General features: G+C 31.1%; 5 protein-coding genes across 5 annotated transcripts; 1 reads left to right on the top strand and 4 right to left on the bottom strand.

Moving 5' to 3' along the window:
• Positions 1-6,374: 6,374 nt before the first annotated feature.
• LOC145744886 (PAT complex subunit Asterix-like) lies at positions 6,375-8,055 on the bottom strand. The gene is made up of 4 exons (XM_082562853.1): positions 7,917-8,055; positions 7,690-7,786; positions 7,263-7,360; positions 6,375-6,711 (listed from the first exon to the last, which is right to left on the bottom strand). The coding sequence occupies exons 1-4, from the start codon at positions 7,982-7,984 to the stop codon at positions 6,645-6,647; spliced, it is 330 nt and encodes a 109-aa protein (XP_082418979.1). The 5' UTR covers positions 7,985-8,055; the 3' UTR covers positions 6,375-6,644.
• A 14-nt stretch (positions 8,056-8,069) lies between these two features.
• LOC145744885 (40S small subunit processome assembly factor 1-like) lies at positions 8,070-8,957 on the bottom strand. The gene has a single exon (XM_082562852.1). The coding sequence runs from the start codon at positions 8,858-8,860 to the stop codon at positions 8,291-8,293; it is 570 nt and encodes a 189-aa protein (XP_082418978.1). The 5' UTR covers positions 8,861-8,957; the 3' UTR covers positions 8,070-8,290.
• A 1,629-nt stretch (positions 8,958-10,586) lies between these two features.
• Positions 10,587-13,826, top strand: LOC145745196 (uncharacterized). The gene is made up of 7 exons (XM_082563203.1): positions 10,587-10,752; positions 10,970-11,069; positions 11,494-11,700; positions 11,842-12,056; positions 12,276-12,444; positions 12,748-12,957; positions 13,061-13,826. Exons 1-7 carry the CDS (start codon positions 10,681-10,683, stop codon positions 13,552-13,554), a joined length of 1,467 nt encoding a protein of 488 aa, XP_082419329.1. The 5' UTR covers positions 10,587-10,680; the 3' UTR covers positions 13,555-13,826.
• Positions 13,827-17,937: 4,111 nt separating this feature from the next.
• LOC145745727 (HSPB1-associated protein 1-like) lies at positions 17,938-20,637 on the bottom strand. The gene is made up of 5 exons (XM_082563878.1): positions 20,443-20,637; positions 19,703-20,004; positions 19,364-19,497; positions 18,718-18,844; positions 17,938-18,474 (listed from the first exon to the last, which is right to left on the bottom strand). The coding sequence occupies exons 1-5, from the start codon at positions 20,612-20,614 to the stop codon at positions 17,950-17,952; spliced, it is 1,260 nt and encodes a 419-aa protein (XP_082420004.1). The 5' UTR covers positions 20,615-20,637; the 3' UTR covers positions 17,938-17,949.
• A 129-nt stretch (positions 20,638-20,766) lies between these two features.
• LOC145745275 (uncharacterized) lies at positions 20,767-25,269 on the bottom strand. Its single transcript, XM_082563304.1, has 9 exons — positions 24,895-25,269; positions 24,184-24,331; positions 22,971-23,900; positions 22,576-22,747; positions 22,361-22,449; positions 22,017-22,169; positions 21,563-21,694; positions 21,288-21,423; positions 20,767-21,178 (listed from the first exon to the last, which is right to left on the bottom strand). Exons 1-9 carry the CDS (start codon positions 25,197-25,199, stop codon positions 21,099-21,101), a joined length of 2,145 nt encoding a protein of 714 aa, XP_082419430.1. The 5' UTR covers positions 25,200-25,269; the 3' UTR covers positions 20,767-21,098.
• Positions 25,270-25,656: the final 387 nt, after the last annotated feature.

Raw genomic sequence — 25,656 nt, 5'->3', positions numbered from 1 at the left:
TCCATTATTGACGACGTAAACACACTAGCACAAAGCGTGCGAGTTAAGGTATCTGGCCCAACGTTTTCTTTTCCTGGCCGATACTTAATATCGTAGCTGAATGAAGCAAGTTCCAATCGCCAACACTGGATTTTATTATTTTTAATTTTTGTTCTTCGTCTATTATCCAGCATATAAGATACGGAGCGTTGATCTGTTATAATGACAAAAGGACGTCTTGCTAATAGATGACTCCACTTACGAACGGCTTCTATAATCGACGTGGCCTCCTTTTCTACCGCAGGATATATACGTTCGCTTCTTTGAAGGGTTCGCGACCAAAAAGCAACAGGTCGTCCACCCTGGTTCAATGTTGCCGAAATTGCAACGTCTGATGCGTCGCATTCTACAACAAAGGGCTCGTGCTCGTTGATAGCACAAAGAGTAGCATTTTCAATATCCTTTTTGAGGGAATTAAAATCACGAATACAATTCTCATCCAACGGAAATAATTTGACTTGCCGAAGTCTATGAACTTTATCGGCAAAGTTTACAATCCATTTGGCGTAATAAGCAAAAAGACCTAATACACGTTTTAAAGAACGTGGACTTAATGGTGGCATTAGATCACGCAAAGGTGCCAATCTATCAGGATCAGGGGCAATTGATTTGTTACCAACTATATAGCCCAATATTTTTATTTGTGAAACGTTGGAAATCGTTTTCTTTTCATTAAGTTTAAAATTTCTTAACTTGATAGCGTCAAGGAATTTTCGTACGTTTTTATCATGTTGCTCTTTTGTATGACCTGCAACGGTTACATTATCCAGATAAGGAAAAGTATCTTCCAATTTGTACGCATCTACAATCTTATCCATCACTCGTTGAAAAGCTGGAACTCCATTGGTTACACCAAACGGAATCCTATTAAACTCCCATAACTTTCCATCAGCTTCAAAAGCAGTAAAATGTTTGTCCTCAGATCGAATTGGGACTTGATGGTATGCCGATTTTAAGTCAAACGTCGAAAACCAAGAGTATTTCGCTAGAGTATTTATAGTTTCTTCTATCCGAGGAATTGGATAAGCATCTAACTCGGTATAAATATTTATAGTTTGAGAATAATCTATGCACATTCTCATTTTTCCAGAAAACTGATCTTTTACAACTAAAGGTTGTGCCCTCCATGGAGATATACTTGGCTGAATAATTCCTTCTTCATGCAATCTACGTATTTCATTAGCAATGTAATTCTTATCTTTTTCACAGAATTTACGAGACTTTACAGCAATTGGACGACAATCTTGACGTAGGTTTGAAAATAGCGAAGGAAAATCTGACATAGCTGGCGCCAAAGCACAAAATTCCGCTGAGTCACCAACAATCAAGGAAGACTCATCCCCTCCAAACTTGAACACAACCTCTTTGTGAATTTTCTGAAAGTCATGACCCAGTAATATATCGCAACACAAGCCTTTTATTACTCCTAGTTGTACATTGCGGTACATATTACCACCAAGTCGAAAGTTTGCTGAGCAATTTCCAATTGTTGAACCTTGAAAATGTGGAACTGCCATGGAGACATTTTCCTTTGATGGATAAATACGCAAATTAATTTTCCTAGCTGTTAGCTCATTTACAAACGATTTCGAACTTCCACTGTCGATAAGAGCTGATAATTGTTCGCCTTTGATTACAACTGAGGCGGTAGCTGGAAGCAGACAATTTGGTGCGCTTTGGATTGCACACAGAGAAGGCTGAAAAAGCGATGCAGCTACTAAAGGCGTCGATGAAGAGCGACAGACCTGTGCAAAATGACCCTTCTTTTTACATTTGTAACAAATACCGTTACGAGCAGGACAGATCCGGCGATCATGAAGAGAATATCCACAAAACGAGCATTTTTTTTCTGATCTTACCAGCGCTGAAGCAACATTTCTGTCCTTGCTATCTTCTGAAATGCAAACATTATTTTCTTTCGTTGCAACATTGCTGAAAATTCTTGTTGGGTCTCATATGCCAAAGAATTGCGTTGAGCTAGATCAAGTGAAGATGCTCGAGTAAAGGCCATATCTAAAGTTAATTCTCGGTTTTCCAGAAGACGCTGTCGGATGATATTTGAATGTAGACCATTTATAAATGCGTCTCGTATCAGTTCATCACAATACTGTGCAGCTGTGACTGGTTTAAAATTGCAATCCTTGCTAAGATTGCGTAGTTTTTGTAAAAATTCGTCAAGAGATTGGCCGGGCTGTTGTCGATATGTAGTTAAAAGGTGTCGAGCAAAAATAACGTTTGGCGTTTTTACGTACAAACGTTGCAATATCTCAATAGCGTGATCATACGTATCAGCATCTTCAATATATTCATATACTGTGTGTGATACACAATTTATCAACCTTTTTAGTTTATCTATGGATTGATTTTCTCGAAGGCCAGAACTTAATTCATCAACATAGTTCTCAAAAGTTCTGCGCCAATGTTTCCACTCTTTTGACGCAGTTGGCGAGTTTAGATCCAGATCAAGTCTAGCTGGCTTCATAGACGAATCCATTTATTTGTTTTATTTAGTTACTTAAATTGTTATAAATATGATTTCAATTTATTGACCGAAACTACGGTTTTAAGTAACTAAAAATGACACTAGAGCTGTAAATACAAAACACAATGTCTAAGTTAATAAAGTCAAGATTAGTAGACGTTACTCAAAGAACTAAAGTCAAGTCAATGATGTTATCAAATAAACACGCTATAAAGTTAGGAGAAAAGGGAGCAATTATGACGTCATCAATCAAAAGGCAAAAACACACAATTATAGATTACGTAAAAGAGATAAACGACTTAATCAAAACAAAGGCAAACAACTGTATTTTATAACAGTAGTGATTGGTGACAGCATGCTCGTAGTGTGTCTGGATAATTTGTGACGCAGGGGAGTTGATTGACGTGATTGTGCTTACGCACTAATTAACAGCGAGCGAGTATTTCTCTCTGCTAGAGGGTGGTAGCTTTATGTTGCATCACTCTACTTCTGAACGCAAGTAACCTGATTTTTATAACTATTAAGCCAATAAGAACGCCAGTCAAAATCTAGCAGAAAGCGAACTTCGAACCTTTTTTTAATATTTTAAATTAAGAATTTGGAATTACGAGTTTGAGAAATCTCAAAATTTAAAATTTTATTTTGGGTTCAAATAGGTTATGTGATATTTCTGGCGAATAATAATGCTTACAAAATTAAAAAAATTAAAAAATTTTTAAATAAAAAAATAGTTGTTCTGTTAGAACTGCACAGGTCCAATAAACGTGTTCACAAAATATTTTTCAAAAATAATAATATTCATAAAAGGTTTGACACTTTTATTAAAAATTGATGAAGTCTTAAAACCTAAAATTTTATATTTAATTAGACGCGCATTGGCCTAACTAACATTTAAGATAAAACATTTCGCAAAAATTTTCATAAAAACAAAAGTTACAGCAAATTTTTATTCTGGGTTTAATTAGGTCACGTGATATTTTTGGCCAATGCTAATGCATATAAACTTTTAAAAAAAAATAAAAATTTTTAAATCGAAAAATAAGTGTTTTGTAAGAACCGCACAGGTCCAATTAATGTGTTTACAAAATATTTTTTGAAAATATTAATATTCATAAAAGTTATGACACTTTTATTAAAATTTGATGAAATCTCAAAACCTAAAATTTTATATTTTATTAGACGCGCATTGGCCTAACTAACATTCAAGATAAAACATTTCGCAAAATATTTTCAATAAAACAAAAGTTACAGCAAATTTTTATTCTGGGTTTAATTAGGTCACGTGATATTTTTGGCCAATGCTATTGCATATAAACTTTTTGAAAAAAATAAAAAATTTTAAATCGAAAAATAAGTGTTTTGTTAGAACCGCACAGGTCCAATTAACGTGTTTACAAAATATTTTTTGAAAATATTAATATTCATAAAAGTTATGACACTTTTATTAAAAATTGATGAAATCTCAAAACCTAAAATTTTATATTTTATTAGACGCGCATTGGCCTAACTAACATTCAAGATAAAACATTTCGCAAAAATTTTCAATAAAACAAAAGTTACAGCAAATTTTTATTCTGGGTTTAATTAGGTCACGTGATATTTTTGGCCAATGCTATTGCATATAAACTTTTTAAAAAAAATAAAAAATTTTAAATCGAAAAATAAGTGTTTTGTTAGAACCGCACAGGTCCAATTAACGTGTTTACAAAATATTTTTTGAAAATATTAATATTCATAAAAGTTATGACACTTTTATTAAAAATTGATGAAATCCCAAAACCTAAAATTTTATATTTTATTAGACGCGCATTGGCCTAACTAACATTCAAGATAAAACATTTCGCAAAAATTTTCAATAAAACAAAAGTTACAGCAAATTTTATTATGGGTTTAATTAGGTCACGTGATATTTTTGGCCAATGCTATTGCATATAAACTTTTTGAAAAAAATAAAAAATTTTAAATCGAAAAATAAGTGTTTTATTAGAACCGCACAGGTCCAATTAACGTGTTTACAAAATATTAATATTCATAAAAGTTATGACACTTTTATTAAAAATTGATGAAATCTCAAAACCTAAAATTTTATATTTTATTAGACGCGCATTGGCCTAACTTACATTTAAGATAAAACATTTTGCAAAAATTTTCAATAAAACAAAAGTTACAGCAAATTTTTATTCTGGGTTTAATTAGGTCACGTGATATTTTTGGCCAATGTTATTGCATATAAACTTTTTAAAAAAAATAAAAAAACTTAAATCGAAAAATAAGTGTTTTGTTAGAACCGCACAGGTCCAATTAATGTGTTTACAAAATATTTTTTGAAAATATTAATATTCATAAAAGTTATGACACTTTTATTAAAAATTGATGAAATCTCAAAACCTAAAATTTTATATTTTAATAGACGCGCATTGGCCTAACTAACAATTAAGATAAAACATTTTGCAAAAATTTTTAATAAAACAAAAGTTACAGCAAATTTTTATTCTGGGTTTAATTAGGTCACGTGATATTTTTGGCCAATGTTATTGCATATAAACTTTTTGAAAAAAATAAAAAATTTTAAATCGAAAAATAAGTGTTTTGTTAGAACCGCACAGGTCCAATTAACGTGTTTACAAAATATTTTTTGAAAATATTAATATTCATAAAAGTTATGACACTTTTATTAAAAATTGATGAAATCTCAAAACCTAAAATTTTATATTTTATTAGACGCGCATTGGCCAAACTAACATTCAAGATAAAACATTTCGCAAAAATTTTCAATAAAACAAAAGTTACAGCAAATTTTTATTCTGGGTTTAATTAGGTCACGTGATATTTTTGGCCAATGCTATTGCATATAAACTTTTTGAAAAAAATTAAAAATTTTAAATCGAAAAATAAGTAAATAAGTGTTTTGTTAGAACCGCACAGGTCCAATTAACGTGTTTACAAAATCATTTTTGAAAATATTAATATTCATAAAAAATATGACAATTTTATTAAAAATAGATGAAATCTCAAAACCTAAAATTTTATATTTTATTAGACGCGCATTGGCCTAACTAACATTCAAGATAAAACATTTCGCAAAAATTTTTAATAAAACAAAAGTTACAGCAAATTTTTATTCTGGGTTTAATTAGGTCACGTGATATTTTTGGCCAATGCTATTGCATATAAACTTTTTGAAAAAAATAAAAAAATTTAAATCGAAAAATAAGTGTTTTGTTAGAACTGAACAGGTCCAATTAACGTGTTTACAAAATATTTTTTAAAAATAATAATATTCATAAAAGTTATGACACTTTTATTAAAAATTGATGAAATCTTAAAACCTAATTTGTTATAAACTATAATCTAAAAACTTTTTTTTGGTTTTAATTTTTCTTTGAAAAAATGATGTATTTGCAATAAAGTAAAGCTCATCCACTGTCATGGCTTAAAAGTTAGTACCCTTGACTTTTGATGGAACTCCCCGAGTTCGAATCCATCTTAGAGCGAAAATACTTTTGGCCAAAAACAAAAAAAAAATTTGCCATTTAAAAAAAAAAAAATTTGAATTGTGTTATAAGCCCGCCCAAACGTCTTAAAATCATGTTTTTCTCAAAATTTAGTAAATTTTTTTTTTTCAAAATCATCTAATTTTGGCATTTTCTACAAGGCTATAAATAAATTTGAGGACTGTAAAGTAAGTTAAGTATATCTGGCAATATATATTTACATTCAATTTTAATGTAAACTAAACATAATTTAGATGTATTATACCTAAAACTTAAATCTATTTTATATTTTACACTAAAACTTAAATCTATTTTACACTTAAGTTGCAGAAAAATAACCAAAGTCTAATATTATTATACTTATTTATTGCCAATAAAAATCACAAAAACACAATATTAATAACAACATTAGTAAACAATTTTATAAAGACAAATAAATAACAGAAAATATTAAAATCATTTGTAGTAGTTTGTAAATTTAAAATAAATGCCAAACTATTTTAAATAGAAGTCAAAAAAATGTTTAATAACTTTAAGTCACAAAAACTTTGTAATGGTATTGCACCAATGCATTTAAATACCCTCGGAAAAATTTTTTTTTTTATAAATTTTTATTTTATTGTTTAACGCTACCATGGGGTTGGCATAGGTGCAGGGTTTTGTAAATAAGTCATAACAACGGCAGATACTGATAACCTGCAAAAAATTAAAATAAAAAAACATAAAAAATTTTGAATTTAATAAAGTTTCAAATAATATTATATTTAGGCATATATATATGCGCACATTTTTATACAGATTTGTTGTAAAACTGAAATTGCCAATTTATTTAATTGTGTAACGTATTTCGTCTCTGCGGCTTATCCGTAACTATAACCTTGCGCAGAATTCAGCGTATAATATTTATTTACAAGCAAAAATACACAACACAATAACTTAACACAATTGTTTAGCAGGTTGTTAACAATGCCACTCCACATAAAACAGAACTTAAAAACTTAAGTCAATCACATGCCACTAAACAGTGTCCAGACAAATAATTAATTTAAAGGCAAAGTAAATGGCGCCAAATAATCGAGAACAAACTAAGTGATAACGCTATTTGTTACAATTAGTGGTTAATATAACAAACGGATATTACGAAGTTTAGTTACTACATAATAGTATAGTAAAATCAATAAAACTAAGATTAAAAATGGTATATACAAAAAAAAACTTTAAAAATATATAAATTAAGTTGCACTTACATAAAACTGCTTAAAACCTGCCGACTGTCTTCTGAAGAACGAGAATTTGCGAAACTAATAAGGGAGCAAAAAACCGCACACCAAGCACACCATTTAATCTTAAAAAAAAATTCTTTGATTTTAAATAAATAAATTAAACAATCTAAAGCTCATAGTTTATATACAAAAAAAATATTTTTTTTTTTTTACAGTTTTTTAAACTGTAAAATCCAACTGGATAGTCTTGGTAAGCCTACAGAAGGTCCTGGGTTTAATCCCAATTAATGTCAATGCGACCTTTCATAATGCATTTGTTGTATTTTTTTCAACCAAATCAAATAACATTTAGCTAAGTTAAAAAAATTGTGGGCAATATTTACAAGTTGATAATATCCAAAACTGGATAAAGAAACTCAAGACTAGGATGGGAAAAAATATAAAAGGGTACCTTTAACATCAAACCACACATACTAAAGATCATAGCAAGTAAGTTCATATAATCTGGGACTGGGTCGTCGGCTGCATTTAACACTTTGGGGACATACCTAAAAATGAAAAAAATGGAGAAGTTTATTTAAATATGAAAAAATCTGTCTGTTATGATATCAATTAAGTATAAATAGAAAAACTTGCATTTTTTGATGATATTTTTATATTTATATATATGCAATTTACCTGTTAACTTTATAGGATTTTGGTTTTTCGTTCCCCCCATCCGCAAATGCTGGTGCATCATTACTCATATTTAATTTAATATTTTTTTTAACTTAAAATAATAAAAATACTTTAAATAGCCCTGTAAAACATAATTACATACAATTTAGGAATTTTTAATTTTATCAAAACTTAAAAAAATGGTAGATATCTAGGAGCTCTATAAGCGTCGTCTGCCGGTTTAAATGTTTAGTATTAAAATAATTGCGGAAAGGGTAAAATGTACAGGAAAAGATTAGGGTAAGGTATAAAAATTCTGCCTATTCCGCATTTTAAAAACTAGGCAAACGACACTAATAGAGATCCGAAATCTAGAGATTCAAAAACACTAAATATTACAAAGACTTGATTTTATTTATTTCTTTTTGTGTTAATTTAAGCATTCCAGATTTATATTTGCCAATTTTTGTTGCTTTTTTAGGGTTTTCGTTCCAAAACATTGGATTTTTAGAAACACTTGATTTTTTACTGATTTTGTTTTTTTCTGAATCGCTTTCTTTTTTAGTATTTTCTTCAGTTTTTAAATGCTTTTTTTCTTCCAATAATGTCTTGTAATTCACATATTTTCGCTTCGGAGCCTTGGCACCTAATTTAACAGCTCGGTTACGCTCCAATTTTCGTCTTTCTTCTGTCGAAAATCCTTTTAATCCAAATGCAGTTACATCCCATTGCAGTTTATTTAAAAGTTTTTTGGTTTTAATATCATTAAAATCGTCGGTTTTTGTCACATTGTCACTTATGTTGCTTTCAAGATTCTGTTGATTTGAACTTTTCTTTGCACTTTTAAATACAACTACTGGTACTTCTGGTTTTTTAATATTATTTTTTGATTCCGTTTCTTTATTGTCAATATTATCGCTTTGGGAAGAGTTTAACTTTCTCTTTTTACGATTTTTCTTTGTCATATTTGGTATAACTAGATCTTGAAATAACCTAATAGCTTTAATTGAATTTAAAATAAATTTATTCGTTTAATATATCTGGAAAAAAAGTTAAACTACTTTTTACATTCATTTATTAACAAGCGGGCCACAGAGAAATCTGTCATGCGGAAAATAATAAAACGATTCCAAAAATGTTTAAATCAAGAAAAGTAATAAAATATGATTCCAAATAATTTTAAATCAGATAATGTAAAAAGTATATGGGTTTAGTCTCATTTTTAAAGAAAACAAAACCAAATCCTACAAAAAAACAAAATGTTTACAATCCTGCTGTATGTAAAACAATTACATAGTAATATTTTGACCTAGTTAAAAAAACGTAGAATTAATTGCAAGATCAACTTTTTTGTCAGAAACGGTATTTTTTTTACTTGAAACTCATTAAACTGAAGTTTGTAGAGTAAGGCAGGGTAAGGTTAAAGGGTTGTGGATTATCAGTTCATTTACTAACCTCTTTTAAGGCAACGGAGTAGGAGTTGGATGGGTAATTTCTCATAGCCTACTGGTGATGGCTGGCACAAGAAAAAGGTTAAAATTAAATTACATTCCCTATTTCGCAGTAGCTTGAAACACTACAAAAATACAAGTTTTACACCTTTATATATCACCACCTAAAGAAGTAGGGTGTTTGAGTATGTTGTTCTTTAAAATTACGTAAAATTTGTTAAACCTCATATGTACGAGGTTTTTTTTTGTACTTATAGTCACGTGTTATTTGGTATTTTTCAAATGCGCTGCAAACGGTTGTGAAAAATGTTGTTTTAAAATATTTAACAAAACAAGCAACTAGCATTTACAATTTAAATTAATGACACAGACTATGACATTTGCAAGCCGCAGTTTGGCAGTTAACTTTTAACGCAATGATAACACATACAACATGTGGAGTCAACTAATATCTAATTTGTTTGAATAGCGTGATAATAAAATAAAGGCAAAAGAAACGTAAATATTTTTTCGAATCAGAGTGTAGATTTTTACATAACAAATCATAAAATCTACAACCTACTACTGAAAACTGTTAAACTTATTTTTACCCTAGAAAACAAACTACATTTTGCTTTCTAAGCAATTTTAATTTTCAGTTGGGGAAACTCCTTTATTGTACTACGTCATAAAGCCTGACTTCCGCTTTTAAAGTTTTTGAAAGCAGCACCGATTTCGTCATTTTACAAGTCACGAGGCATTAAATTATGTTTAATGATTGACCAAAACACGTGACGTCGTATTGTGTAATCAGTCGGTGGTAATGCAGTTTTGTTTGTGCCCCTATGCATACAATAAATAAACATTTACACTGGATAGGTGTACGCTAAAGTTCAGGCGTATGACTTTAAGATAAATGTAGTACTAGAAAAGACAAAGTTTTTATTGCATTTGGCAAATTATTAATATTTAGTCGAGGTTCTAGCGCAATAAAGTCTGAAAATTGGCTTTAAAATACAGTAAAAAGATCAAAACATTTCTCATAAATATTCAATTTTAAATATTCTAATGGTATTTTACTTAACATGTTTTCGATGCCAAAGGGCTAAACTGTGGTTTAACCAAATCAAGTTTAAATTTAATATCAAGTTACTCAGTGACTTTGTATTTCTATTTTTAAATGAGTGCTTTTTTATTTAATATGCAATCAAGCATATTCTATTTACAAAAAGAACTAAAAGTAATTGTTATAATAGGAATGTAGCAATTAAGATAAGTTTTCTGTTACAAAAAAGTTAAAAATTAAACATTTGCACAAATATAAATAAAATTGAAATATTTTCTTGAACTATTATATGCAATCTAATTTATTCGAAATGGAATCTGATGATCAGGTACAATTACATCCAAAGGAAAATGTCAAAAAGGTAAAAAAATACGAATTTATAGATTAATATACAACGCAAAAGTCACTTAACTAATTAAAGGGCTATTTTTAATTAATTAAAAATTACCTTTATACGAAAGACACTAACTAATTTATCATAACCAGAGCCTTTAAAATTAATTGATCAAATCTTAAAATCAAGTTCTGTCATCACTACTAGACAATATTATTTAACGATTTATATTATATTTGAACAGGGCCTTAACATCTACGTTGCGGCCGTTTTTATACTGGGTACAATGTGTGGCAGTGGAATACTTGCCTTACCCATGGCTTTAGTTGATAGCGGCTGGTTCGGTATGTTATATTTTATTTCCCATTTAAATAAGCCAAAATAAAACATTTTAAAGTAATCCTTTTTTTAAATAAACGCAAATTGATTAGATTAGTATAAATGCTTATAAAAACCGGCAGCTTGGTGTAGTGGTCAGAACAATTGACTTTACTACATGAGGTCATGCGTTTGATTCCCGCGGCTTTCATGCTGTAAGACCCTTGAGTATAAACGATATGAACTCCTGCTGAGCGAATTCTTTATCAGCTGCATAATTACCGGACAGTTATAATCTATAACATCCCAAACTGACAAAGACAACTCGAGACTGGGTCGGGGTAACTGACGTTACTCTAAGTTTACGTCGTAAAGTCGACCTTACCAAATCGAGGACAAATAAATATATATAAAAAGTATTAGACTACACTAACAAATATGTTTTTACAGGCATAGCATTGCTTATAATATGTGGTCTACTATCGTCTTTCACTGGCAAGATTTTGGGCGAATGTTGGACCGTATTACGCAAAAGATACCCTGAATATGAAACCAATTACATTTCTGATCCCTACCCGACTATTGGGTTCAGGGCAGCAGGAAAATGGGGAAAACTGGCTACAAGAATTGCTATAATAGCCACACTGTTTGGTGGAGGTAAGTTATACAACATAAGGCAGTAAAATTGAACTTTATAAACACAATACAATGCTTTAAGGCACAAAAATATTAAAAAAGCAAGCTAATTTGATGAAACAACGAAATGTAAAATGTGTTTTAACCGTTTGTTGTTTGAAGCTACTGTTTACCTTCTGCTAATCTCGGAAAATATTTCGACTCTACTAAAAGATGCCGGTGTTCAAATCTACGCTTGCTACTGGATTTTAATTATAGCTGCAGTTCTAACACCACTGACGTGGCTGGGAACGCCAAAAGACTTTTGGCAGGCTGGTATCCTTGCTGCAATAACAAGTGCTGTTGGTGCTGTACTGATAGTATCAGGCCTTGCAACGGTAAAATAAGTTTATTGTTTGATAAGCGAGGAGGGTAGATGAATACTTAATGACCACTGTTAATAAAACTACACTTCGATTTAAAAGCAAAATTACTGTCGTTCTAATATTGTTATTCTATACCTAAAAGGTTTAAAACTATTAAACTGGGATTATTTTAACTTTAAACCTCGCATTTAAAAGTGTTGTTTAAAGTTTAACTGTTTTCTTGTTTTGCAGATGACAGTTAAAGACCCAGTAACGCACGCTAACCCATCGTTTGACAGCTTTTTTACGGCATTTGGAACAATTCTGTTTGGATTCGGAGGTGCAAGTTGTTTTCCTACTATTCAAGTTGATATGAAAAATCCAGAAAAGTTTGGACAAGCAGTGGTTATTGGAATATTCAGTAAGTTTTCTTTGCAACATGAGGTTAAAGTAGAGCAAAGTTGTGTGTTAGTTATTACCGTGTTGGACTAACAGTTTTTAAGTTAAATTTGTAAAGGTTATATTCCATATATGGAAGCATAAGTGAACAAGGAAATAACATTAAACGCATCAAATGAGGCAAAAAAGAGAATAAATACTAAGCTCTTGTATATTAAAACTCGTCTTGATTTAAACAGGAACTGAAATAACTGCGGGCCTTAAGTTCTTCCCACGTCGACAAAAACAAAATAAATGAATTATATATTTGTTTTTTTAATTTAAGGTGTCATGAGCCTTTATCTTATGGTATCTGTCTCTGGGTTTGTGGTTATTGGCGATAAAATGACAAACAGCAACATCCTAAAAGAAATGGATGCTAATTGGATCCAGTACGCTGTGATCATTCTTATAACATCTCATTTGTTAATGGCTTATCTGATTGTGGTTAACCCAATTATGCAAGACTTGGAAGGAGTTTTCGGAATGGAAGACAGTTAGTATAAACTTTGTAATATCATTTGACAACGTAACACTTTAAAAGTATAAGCCTTAGTAAATTGAACTTATTTAACTGGAATTTTTTTTGTCGTTAATAGAGTTTACAATTAAGCGGTGTCTTGTACGTTCCGGGGTGATGGTTATGGTTTTATTCGTCGGCTTGAGTGTTCCGCATTTCGGAGTTATTCTTTCTCTAGTTGGTGGTACGACAGTTGCAGCCTCCAATTTCGTCTTTCCTCCGCTTTTCTACATACTGCTGTCGCGACAAAAACAACCCATCGATGCCTTTGGGAATCTACCTGTAGATTATTCGGAGAACGCAACGTACAAGTCAGGTCAGAGCATAGAGCAGGATTACGCGGAAAGCACGGAAAGCGCGGAAGTGGAAAACGGAGAACAAGTATTTAAGACAAACTACGAATGGACTCAGATTAAAATTCCGCTGTATATTCAGATTTTCTTGATTGAGATTATTTTAATTGGTGTGGTAGGCGGCATAGCTTCTACCTATTCTGTTATTAAGTCCTTAGCCGATGGCTCTTCGGGATTTACAGTGCCTTGTTATGTAAATATGGTTGCAGCTGATAATTAGAAAAAACTTTGGTTAAAAAATAATTGGCAAATCCGTACTTACGATATAACCTATAGCGTTTAACAATTTTTTTTCAATTTAAGATTTTTGATAACCTTAAGTAATAAGTTTTTATATAAAATTACCAACTAACTAACTGTTAGTTTTTGTTAATTACTTTTGCACTTATGCCTTTTAATTTTAAGATTATATTACAATTTTAAATACATGATTTTTTTGTTTTTTACTGATTGCCAAAAACAGATGCAATATTTTTAAGTTTATTTCTTGTAAGTTCCATTAGCAATTTATGTAAAATGTTATTTAAAATGTATTTTATTATCTGAACAAATATTAAAACGAATTCATATCGTAAAAAATTTTGTAATTTTATGTATATATTAAATACAAATCACAATTTTAATAAATGTTTATTTTTTTTATAAGATAATAAAAACACAGTTACAAAATCGACAAAAAATTATTATGTTTTTAAGTAATAAATCAAATTTAATTTAACATTAGGCAATATAGAAAACGGTAATGCACTATTATTTACCAAATATATAATACATAATCTTAAAAACACTGTTTTGGTATATTATTGTAATATTAACAATAAATGGAAGGCCTAACTAGATGCCTTTGACCTTACTGAAAACGAACCCTTTCTTAATTTAGCATCAATATTACGTTTTTTATTAACATCATTTAACCATTGTAAGATGAGTTCTGTTTTTCTAGGGTCACAGAAATTAATATGATCTGGCATCGCGGGTATTGGTTGAAAGTCTGTAAACGTACCATTCGCATTATAGCCAGTTAAGTTACGCGGCGACAGAACTGATATAGTCTTAGTTGGCTCGTCTTTTATTCGAATAGTGTTCTGCTGTCCTGTGCGAGAAACTGTTGCTCTGTCCTTGTTTGTAATTTCGTTCATAATTCCAGGCGTTGTGGATGGCCTTATACTCTGCGAGGTAGAAATGTATATTCCACCACCGGCGCTGGTGAGCCGACTTCGCAGATTTTCCGATTTTCGCGCTGCCATTTTTGACAACTGATTTTTGTTAAAGTTATTACCTTGAACAGCAACAGCACATGACTGATTAACTACAACAGCGGCTCCCAGTCGTGGGTTATTTGAATGAAGTGGAAAATTGCGACGTTGCCAAGCTGGTTGCTTAGGGAAATTCGGCATTACGACAGTTTGTCTTTTTGGGACCATTTTTACAACTCTTGCAATGGCTTCAGGGTTTCGTGAAATTCCGGCAGTCGAAGCCCGTACAGTAGCCTGGGTACCTCTTCTAATCACCTCGCTAGCACTTAACTGTATTGTCTTAAGATCGAGTTGAGGCATATCTGTGTTTGAAATTTTGTTAGCTGTGTTGGAAGTGCGTTGAGTAGTAGATATGTCATTCTTGGCGCTTTTGTTGCCTTCTTTTAACTCAGCCCCTGTGGGTGCCTGTCTTTTAGTAACCACAACTTTCATAACGGGTGTAATGTAAACTGGGTCTTCTTCTTTGCCACTACATGAAGTAACTACTGATTCAGCTTGCTCCTTAACCGGTTTTTCTTCCTTAGATTCTTCAGATATACGTGGGGAATTTGTGGTAAGATCGTAGGTGCTTCGCTTCTTTAGGTCGCGCTGTAGAGATTGAATAAGGGCTTCGGTGTAGGAAGGTTCGTCGATTTTGTTGGTGGTTACAGCAGAACTAAATCGTACTTTCTTTTCAACTTTATGTGAGGTAGGCGTAGAGTTGCCTTGACTTGGTTCGTTTATGCCCTTACCTAAAAGCACTGACACCAACGATTCCATTCCTTCCTCCATTTGTACAGTTGACGAAATGCTTGGTTGAGTTACAGAGGTTTCTTCGATTTTTGCCGACACTTCTTTTTTCGACAAACTGTCTTCTGTAGATTTTAAACTGTGTTTTGAACCTGAATTTTCGATTTTTTTACCTTCAATATCAATAGAGGGTACATCAACTACGCTTGCACCATCTCCTCTGCCTCTAACCTCATAAAATGGCATGTAGTTGACAGTAGGCCTTCTTGACGAACTAGAATAGGTTTGCATACTTTTATACCCATCAATAGAGTTGTGTAAACCATTAGAAAATGGTGTATTCTGTGCATTGGTGTCTGGCAAAAGTCGCTGCCCGCTTGCAGTAATGGAGGCATGAGCTGCAGTCCACGATGCACTGGCGCTGGGTACGGTCACGGCGGACCCGGTTCTTGGCACCGGGGGTTTTCGGGAAGTTAATATGCTTTGAGGTAAGGTAAAATCTTTTTGTGTGTGACGAGGATTTGTAAAAGCTCGGAGTTCGCGTTTTCGTTTATGCGAATACGGTGCAGGTTTAGTTTGATTAAACAAGGTTGGTAATTTCCCATTGGAAGCTGATTGGACATTTCTTGTATCAGCAAGCGAATGCTGCTTGTACAATGACGCAATCAGTGACGTAGTAGGGTGTGACGTCACGGGTCTGAACTTAGTGAAGTTGGATTCGGACGAAATCTGTTCCTTGACTGTCGTGGTTTTAGGTCCAGCTGAATTTGCAAATCGAGTGTTCGTGCCGATGGCTTTAATGAATGGTGCACAATTTACTACTTGAACTGTACCTCGGTTGCCCAGCAAGGTTTGTCTGTACAAATTATTGCTGGAAATGTAGTTGGCTTTAATAGCTTCAGCTGACATTGTTGAATTTAAAATTAACTTACAAAATCTAAATTACGAATAAAAAGTTAATCTAATATTTTTGCTATAAAATATGTTCTATTTTTTATAACATTATTAAACAATTTATTTATAATGTCTAAATAACATTAAGAACCAAAAGTTTAAAGTATTTTTTATTCGTAAACTATTTTCTTATTAACTCTCTTCACACTTAACTTAGGCAAACTATAAAATTCCATTTTTTATTACTGTATCAATAAATTATTAAGTGTTTTTCAATTAATAATTAAACTGTGCTAGCTCTTATATATTTCAAGCTTTCTAAAGTCGTCTTTTTATTAAAACAAGTTGTGCAACTGGATAAAACAGAAGTTAAATCTGTTACATACATACCTCGACTAAAATAATAAGACCAGCTGAAAAAACATGTCAACATTTATAAAAACATAAATATCCAATCTCTTCTAGTCTGCTGTTCAACCCATATGCTCCTCTATAGATATTGTATGATATTATTAAGTCACAAACCTATTCTATATAAAGATGTTTGTCGTGGACCTTACCAAGTTATTTTTTTTGCTGTACTTGGCAACAGGCTGAGCCACCTGATCTTTTAAACTCCGTGGAACAAAAGCCTACTGTAAATACTCAGTCTTTGTGATCTGTCCTTAGAACAAGGCAATCACGCGCGGTCCCAGCACAACAAAGCGGTTTTACTTTCGTCGAAAATAGTCCTTTGTTTGATCGGGATGTTTCTAATTACTGGCATATGTACATCAAAACCTATCTGACAACAAACGTTTTGTCTTATCGATCTTCGTTTAATTAGGTCTGATATGACGGACATCAATAAATAATTGAAAATACGATACGGGACCAATTTAAACGGTAACTTTTAACAGTCATCTAATTATTACACACTAGAGCTAAAAAAGGGTTTTATTACTAATTATTATGCATGCAATTTATTTAAAAATTATGCACAGCCTAATTTATTACCTTAACCAAAAGTTAGTAAAACTTACTGAAAAAATATATGATAGCTTAGTCAAAGCACTATTCTGACACCAGTACAAAAAGAACTTAATATATTATATCCAATTTAACATGAATGTAACAAGTGTAATGTATACATAAAGATATATAGGTATTGTATTAAAGATACTGAAAACGTGTCAGGTCTGTCCCGACAATGAAATAATAAATGTTGGCCAAATGTTTAATAATAAAACTTTATTATTATAAAGCCTGTCCCCTATATGTTATTATAAGACGAGTGTCAAAATATTATGATAAATAACTATATTTTCCAATATTGTTTTTAGATAATGAATTTTCTGAAAAAAAAATATTTAATTCATTTTTATTATATTTTAATATTGTATAAGTAGTCTACTAATTAAAACATATGTTAAGTCTTAATTAAACAATTTAGAAATAAACTAACAAAACACAAAGTAATATTATATCGTATGCACTTTAATACTAAAATAAACTATTCAAAATTTCATGTAAAAAAAAAATATATTTTATAATAATACAATTTATGTACTTTTCTTTATTAACATTGAAAAAACTACAAACAATACATGACCTAATAAGTTTCGATTAAATGATGTATATCGTTAACTAGCGGCCCGTATTATTTATACACACTTAATAGTTTACACATAAAACTATATTTATAAGTCTACACATAAAAATCATAGACAAAAATATGTGTCGAAATATTTTTTTTGTTATAATTTTTCAAGTTCGTTTAATATTACTGAAACGACATTTGGTTTGGTTAAACATTCCACAAACTTTTTGTAAGTAATTAAATCGTTGATATTGTTATCAGCCCCAAGTTTTTGACGTTTTGCGGAATTTTTATCATCATAATTAATTTGATTTTTTAAATTTTTTAATTTTGAAGCCTTACATTTTTTTTCACCTAAATATGAATGTTTAAAGCAAAATTTTTCAAGAAAATGAGCATCAATTTTGGATAACTCGTTTACTATTTGTTTATCACTACATTTGCATTGTTCAGATGCATTGCCAATGTCATTAGATCCGATTTCTGATTTAATCTTATGTATTTTTGATTTTTCATTTAAAGCGTGACGTAATAATTCGATATTTTGGGTTTGTGACGTCATTGACTCGTTTGGGTTTAACCACGAGGTACCCACGTGGTCGTGTGCGTCGAGTCGTGGCATCAACGAGCCAATCAAAAGCCGAGTTACTGCCTCAGTGGCACGATTGTTAAAGTCGTTTTCCTAAAATTTTAAGTTTTTTTTTATTGGAAAATTGCCGTTTTTTATTATTTTTTAAAACGTATTTACAAAAAAATTTTAATACTTTTTTAACGACCTTATTCATTAGAAATAAGAAAAAATTTGAAATAAAAAAAAAACTCTTTTCAAAAAAATTTTGCAAATTTACAAAGAAAAACTTTGACACAAAAATATAAAAATAAAAGTGACTAAACTCAAATAAATAGGAAATAAAACCAAACTTACACATGGGAACCAGGCATTGACACTGATACTTAATTCCAAATTTTCCACAAAATGCCACCAATGTTGAGGAACAAATAACATATCACCAGGATTTAATGTTATAACATGTGGGGTGCAATTTTGAAATCTAAATGCAAAAAAAAAACAATTTTTATATAAACTTTGCCATGTTTTCTATGTTAATTTTAAGCCAAATATTGAGTTCATTTTATCATCTTATTTTTTTGCATGTGTTGGATATATTGCCTAATTGCAATTTAAATATTTGACTTGTAGTGTTGTGCAGTCGGAAAACTTGGCTTCACTGCATAAGGTCCTAGGTTTGATCCCCACTGCTCCTTATTCTGTAGCGATAGGGCGCTGTAAACGATATAAATTTCCACTAAAACAATGCTTAATCAGCATTTTATTTATCATGTAATTATATTCTATAATATCCTAAACTGCCAAAGACATTTTGAGACTGGGTCGGGTTAACTGATGTTACTCTATGTTTAAGTCGTGAAGTCGACCTTTCCACATCGAGGATAAATAATCATAAAAATATAAAATTAATTGTTTAGCACAGTAAAAGGTAAACAGTCTTGAACTTAACAAACACACTTCTGAATAAAAATGTTTTAAAATTTAAATCTAAAATATTTACCTGGTCATTGAAGGATCTGGATTAAGTAAATTAACTTGACTGAACACACTTGATTCTTCATAAGGAATTCTGGTTGGATAAAGATTGTTAGTATCTGAAGGAGGAAATAAAGTCCAACGCTTTTGACCATAAACCTTTGAACAGTTAGTTATAAAATAAAATTGAAATACAAATTAAGATAAATATATTATAATAATATAAAGCATATATTAAAAACATAAAAAATAACACAAATACAATTAAAAATGCTGTTTAAATTTTAACATAGAAATTATTTTTAAAATAAAAAAACTTTATTTGTTTATTTATATATTTTTAAAAAATATTAGAACTACTTACTTGCAAAACAAGATTGTAACCATAGGTATCGTAATGACACGGTGTGTTAGCACCCTTGCTCCCAATCCAAATAGCTGAATCACAACCTTCACTCCCAGTAAACCCTAAATCCGACCACCTTACTTCCTCTAAAACATTGAAATCCTTAACTTCGGAAAAAAGATCTCTCATATAAATATAATCAGCATAACACCAATATTTGGTAGGATCGATATCTTTAAATGATATTGTGGGTTGGGTCCAATTTATAAATTCTTGCAATGTAGCAAAAATAAAATCACATTTTCCTTCCCACTGCACATCTTATTATAAAAAAAAAATTTTAACTAGGTAATTAAAGAATTAAAAATTAAAAAAATTGTTGAAATCATTTTTTGTTTTTTTTTGTTTAATATACATCTTTATCCTCGATGTGGGAAGCTAGAATGCGCGACCAAAACATAGAGTAACAACTGTTACTCTGACCCAGTCTCAAGTTGCCTTTAGTAGTTTGGAATATTATATAGATTATAATTTTCGATAATTATACTGCTGATTAAGTGCTGGCTCAGCAGGAGTTTATACCGTTTATAGCGCTTTACTCAAGGGCGCTACAGCATGAGACCAGTGGGGATTGAACCGACGACCTCATGATGGTGTAGCAAGTGTTCCTACCAGTAATCAGTACACCACGCTATCGCTGCCGGTACTAAATTAAAAAACAATTAACCAAATCCCTCATATAATTATTTGCAAATTACCTGTTTTATGGTAGTTTTTTTTCCCAACTCTAAATTTAACTTTTTTGTTTCCTAAAATTTTCGCGATTGATTCTGGCGTTTTAGAACTAACTTTCCAATTTGACGATATTTTAAATTTGGGAAAAACAATAGGTTGCTTATTGTTCTGAATAATATAAGATTTGATATCCATTTTAACAACAATATTTCAATAACTTTTAATTCAACGCGCGAAAAAAAAAAAAAATCAAACAAAAAATATGGGAATGCCCCAAAACTGAAATAATAATTAACATAGAAATCGCTTTACAATTTTTATAAAAACTTCTTTTAAAATATGTGCAATTCTAATAATAAATTTTAAGCTAATTTATACCAGTTTAAACATAAAAAAATTTTAAATTGTATTTATATCAATTAAATCGATTTATTTAAAAAAGAAAAGTAGCATTTTAAAGAAAAAATACAGCAAAAAAGGAAATAGCGAATCGTATAAAAAACATATTTTTTACTACTGCCTTCAAATAAGAATAAATTAACTAGCTTATTACTAAATAGGTTTTTATTGACGTGTTATAAAATTTACAGTAGTAAGTTACAGTAGGCTCCACAAAAGTTAGAGTAAACTTTCAACACTTGGTGTAATTAAAAAATAAATGTTTTTTAGTAAACAAACGCTATCTTTTCTTTGTGTTTTTACCATCTAAGTGAATTTTTACCACTACACTCCCATCTTTTTTAGACTTGAAAGAAGCATCTGAATTAACATAAAACCCATTTCATTTTAATTAATTTTAACACAATTTAAAGCCATCTAGTAATAAGGCAACATTTTGAAGTACTTACTTTGAGTTTAAAGTACTTACTTTTTATGTCTCCGTCAACGTTGGTTTCGTTCTGAGAAACACTCCGAGCTTTGGCGGACAACCGAAGCAAAGTTCCCCGCAAAGGTTGCAGCTCCTCGTCCGGGATATCATCATTGTTATCTGCCTTTTTCTCGACCTTAAAAACACCGAAAAAAATCAGATTTTTAAACTATACCAAAAGGTTTTCTTTTACTTTTTACATAATGAGGTATAATTAACTTAATAAATATTGACTGAAACTAAAAGTTACGTCAAAAATAGGTAAATGACGTCACCTGTATAACAACTATTCGATAAATTTGCAAGAACACCACCAGGATATTTTTTCCAGTAAAAAATATCATCATCTGCTGAACTTGGTTGTAAACTATCATCATATACAACCGAAATGCAAGAAACGGAACATCCTAAAAACATTACACCAAACTTTACATAACTAAGACCGGCAGCGTGGTGTAGTTGTAAAACACTTGCTACACTACACATGAGGTCGTAGGTTCAATGAGGAGCTATAAACGGTATAAACTCCTGCTGAGCCAGCACTTAATCAGCAGTATAATTTTTGGGCAAATATAATTTATAATATCCCAAACTGCCACAGCCACTGACAACTCGAGACTAGGTCGGAGTAACTTATGTTACTCTATGTTTAAGTCCTCACATTGAGGATAAAAATATATACAAAAATTCTTGCTTCAGTTTACCTACAGCAAGGATAAATGAGCGTACCTGCAGCATTAGTGTAACTAAAATTGCCCATAAATCTGCATGCTTAAAGAAATTTTTTGTGCAACAATTTTCCGAGTTTGGAACCTGTTGAACCCGGTCTGTGAAACCAACTCTTTCCTTGCGAGATCTGACCGCCGTTAAGACTAATGTAAACTGCAAAAGTTCACAGAAGAGTTTAAAATAAATATATATTTATTGCAGATTAACGTAGTTCAAGTAGTATGGACCATAGCTTATCTCTTCAAGTATTAACCAAAGCTATTAGGTTTGGTATTTAAAAAATCCTTAACAAACTTTTTTTTATTATTTGCATCCTTTATTTACATGAAGAAATTATAAGCTACCTGTAACAAGCTCCATGACCATACCCCGTATATAACATAATGAAGAAACAAGTTACATTTTACTGAGATTTCTTCATCACCAAAGGTTTCTAAATCATATAATTATATATTTAAAAAATTAATTTAAAAGTTAGTTTTTATCGTGACCCTACATAGCATACCTTGTTAATATTTAACAAAATACACTTTTCTAGAAATTTTAAATTCTCCTATACCTGTTACAAATTCTAATATATCGGCTCCAACTCCGATAAAAACAAGAAGAAGTTGAGATAACTGATCTCTGCTGATCTCACCCTTCGGCAGAAGCCATCTTCCAATCACAAGAACAAACAACAAGATTTGATGAAGAGCAAGAAGCCAGTTTTCAGGGTCCAACAAGTTGAGCTGAAATAAAAAGCTTGAATGTATCTAAAATTATTTAATTTTAAAGCGTTCTCTTCATCAAAATATAGTTTTTATAATTTTAACAAAGCTATTGCTTAAAAACTACATAAAAACCGGCCATAAAGGCAAAAACAAGGTGTATTTTCTAGGTAGCATAAGATTATTGAATGTACCTTTACCCTTAAATAAGACCAACTCAGGAATAAAAAAGACTTGAACTTACAAACGCGTTAACTGTCATAGTTGTATTCTGAATTAACGTCAATGTATTTTCACCAAACTTTGTGATCGAATCTCCCAAATTCTGGATCCCGGTCTTGTGAGTCGTGACGTCACTTCCGTTAGCCCCCGTGACGTCGTCAACGTTTTCTTTGGTGGCGTGAATTGTTTTTCTTGTTGTAACGACCTTATTTTTTCTGGCAGTGACGTCATCGGTTTTTGTGGTTGTGACGTCATTTACAATTACATCGAAAGGGTTTGTAGTAGGTTTAATTTTAGAGGTCGTAGACGTTTCTGTGGTGGCCACGTGGTTAATATCAAACAAATTTGTGGTTGTGCGCGATAATTGAAATTCCGTTATCGACTGATCAGATGTATCCTGCGATTTTGTAAAAGTTTTTTGGTCTGTCATCAAGACATAATTTTCTCCCGTCGTGTATTGCGTGTTTTGGTTTGGTTGTTTGCCTAAGCTGTTGGTATTATTGATTAGTGTGGTGCTCGGTAATTCTGTTGACATCTGTGTTTGTGTGTGAGTGGCATTTGCGGGAAAAGAGTGGGTTGCGAGTACAGTTGTAGCCTTAACTGACTCTGTTTTAACACTGCTTGAACCTAATGACATGTATGGAGGGTCGTTACTGATTTTATTTCCCATTGTTGTGCTTTTAGTAATAGGCGTCAAGTTTTGAGTAGTTCTTATTGGCACATCGTTTTTTATATTGTTTCTATTGGTTGTTAAATTTGGCAAAGTTGTTGTAACGCTTTCTGTGTTTTTATTTTTTCTTCTTTTTCGTTTTTTACCGCCTCTTGGTATTTTTTTGCCATCATCAGTTTTTCTTTTATTTCTTGTTAAAGTTATTTCTAGTAAGTTTAGGTCAAGGTTTTGGATAGAACGTTTTTGTGGTTTGTCAATTTCTAAAACCAAATCTTCTTGAACCTAAAAAGTAAAAAAATATAAAATACAGCATCACATATAAACAAGCCAATTTAGAGTAATTAACTTTAAAAAAAACTCAATTTAGTAAATTAACTTAAAAATTGTCAAGTTATTAAAATTTGGTGATTTATTTATTTGCTTGGAGTAGCTAAACCATACAATATAGTGGCGTCAAGTCGCCTTTATTGCTCTATTGTTGGCTGCTTGGTATGTCTAATCTACTACATTGTATTTACTTTGTGTCTAACTTGTTTACTATACAACAAATCAAAAAAATACTTGCCGATATATTGTAGCCTTTAAGTTGGGTTATTGGCAAACAACCGCCGCTGATTTTAGGAAGTTTTTGGTATTCATCTAACCTGGCCAACTCTAAAAACCACAGACAAGGCACAACGCTTAAAAGGTAGAAAAACACGCTTGGACAAAACCTGAAATATTTCAAAAATTTTAAAGTTTTTATTTTCACATGAGAATGTTTTTTAGATTGTGAATAAAATTTAATTTGTGGTCAACATTTAGCCGAAAATTTCTGATAAAATAGGTTGGATTTTTATTAAGAAATTTGTGGTTTTGGGTTATCAACTATTACTTTTTAATTTTTTTTACTCATTATATTTGGCAAAATAATTCTGTCACCATATTAATATTTAACTAATAAAGATTCTTAAAATGTCAAACCCTTAAAAACAATTAATGTGTGTTAACATGTATATATTAAAGGCGTCACCTAAATAACTCTTTAACGAGTGAGCGTCATTTTATGGGTACCTGTTAAACCAGTATTTCGACACTTGGTCCTTTAAAGAGTTATTTATACTACCCCGTTTTAAGTGGATTGTTGTTTTAACCCATTACATAAACCCACATGAGTGTAGGTAACTCAACTTTTGTAACAAATTACTTTGATTAATTCCCTTTGAAAAACCGTTAAAATTTTTTTGTAAAGGGCCAATCTTACCAGCCAAAAATCGTAAAAAATAACACAATTTACCACTTGTATTCCTTTCCTTGGCGCACAGCTAAGGTAAATATCATTTCAAATAGTAGAAGGGCAACGCCAATGCTTAAAAAGTACAAGTAAAACGGATCGTAGACTAGGCTGACTCTCCATAATGCTATACTGGCATGTGATATAAACATTAGCCTAGTCAAAACTGCTGATAATTTTTGAGTGAACCCTACATTATTTTTTTGCCCGACATTTTTCTTTTTAGAATTTTTCTTTTTCGTTGAAGTTTTTGTAATTAAACTGGTCGATGGTGTACTGCTTCTGCCGTTTGTATTTTTATCTCTCATTTTTAAGATTTTTTTATAATAATTTAACTATATCCAAATCACATTTTATCTAAAAAATCCAAAAATAGTACTTTATTTTCTAAAAAACCCTTTTAAATTAAAAACTAGTAAATACCCGTATTACTGGAATATATTTTGTGTATCAATATTACTGTACTACTAAGCTATATAGGTACACTTAACAACTGACGTTAATTTTAGTGCCGTAAATTGTTAACATAACATAGAATTAGCCTATTACCAATTTCTCTTATTTGGCCCGACGATATGCTTCAGGGCACAAAACTAGTAAATCTTTCTGTTTTTTATTGTTTGACAATTTTTGATCTTTCATAAGCAAACAAAAGTAAAGTTTTATAGACTGGCCGCAAATGAATAGAAATAGCTGAATTCCTGAAGAAATTTAGGATCTAGCTTCACCCCAGAAAACGCTAAACTTAGATATTTTTAAAGATAG

The sequence above is a fragment of the Corella eumyota genome, chromosome 3, assembly GCF_963082875.1.
Source record: "Corella eumyota chromosome 3, kaCorEumy4.1, whole genome shotgun sequence".
Classification (NCBI taxonomy): Eukaryota; Metazoa; Chordata; class Ascidiacea; order Phlebobranchia; family Corellidae; genus Corella; species Corella eumyota.
Note: the sequence above shows the minus strand (reverse complement) of the source record. Positions and strands in the feature narration are given on the sequence as shown.

Coding starts and splice junctions, on each gene's coding strand:
- LOC145744886 (XM_082562853.1), bottom strand. CDS start 7,984: ATGAGTAATGATGCACCAGCATTTGCGGATGGGGGGAACGAAAAACCA. Junction 7,361..7,689: donor TGTGTGGTTTGATGTTAAAG/GTACCCTTTTAT, acceptor TTTTTTTTTAAG/ATTAAATGGTGTGCTTGGTG. Junction 6,712..7,262: donor CAGGTTTTAAGCAGTTTTAT/GTAAGTGCAACT, acceptor AATTTTTTGCAG/GTTATCAGTATCTGCCGTTG.
- LOC145744885 (XM_082562852.1), bottom strand. CDS start 8,860: ATGACAAAGAAAAATCGTAAAAAGAGAAAGTTAAACTCTTCCCAAAGC.
- LOC145745196 (XM_082563203.1), top strand. CDS start 10,681: ATGCAATCTAATTTATTCGAAATGGAATCTGATGATCAGGTACAATTA. Junction 10,753..10,969: donor CAAAGGAAAATGTCAAAAAG/GTAAAAAAATAC, acceptor ATATTTGAACAG/GGCCTTAACATCTACGTTGC. Junction 12,958..13,060: donor AGTTTTCGGAATGGAAGACA/GTTAGTATAAAC, acceptor TGTCGTTAATAG/AGTTTACAATTAAGCGGTGT.
- LOC145745727 (XM_082563878.1), bottom strand. CDS start 20,614: ATGGATATCAAATCTTATATTATTCAGAACAATAAGCAACCTATTGTT. Junction 20,005..20,442: donor AAAAAACTACCATAAAACAG/GTAATTTGCAAA, acceptor TTTTATAATAAG/ATGTGCAGTGGGAAGGAAAA. Junction 18,475..18,717: donor TCAATGCCTGGTTCCCATGT/GTAAGTTTGGTT, acceptor TTAAAATTTTAG/GAAAACGACTTTAACAATCG.
- LOC145745275 (XM_082563304.1), bottom strand. CDS start 25,199: ATGAGAGATAAAAATACAAACGGCAGAAGCAGTACACCATCGACCAGT. Junction 24,332..24,894: donor CAAGGAAAGGAATACAAGTG/GTAAATTGTGTT, acceptor GAAATATTTCAG/GTTTTGTCCAAGCGTGTTTT. Junction 22,748..22,970: donor CTATGACAGTTAACGCGTTT/GTAAGTTCAAGT, acceptor TTTTTATTTCAG/CTCAACTTGTTGGACCCTGA.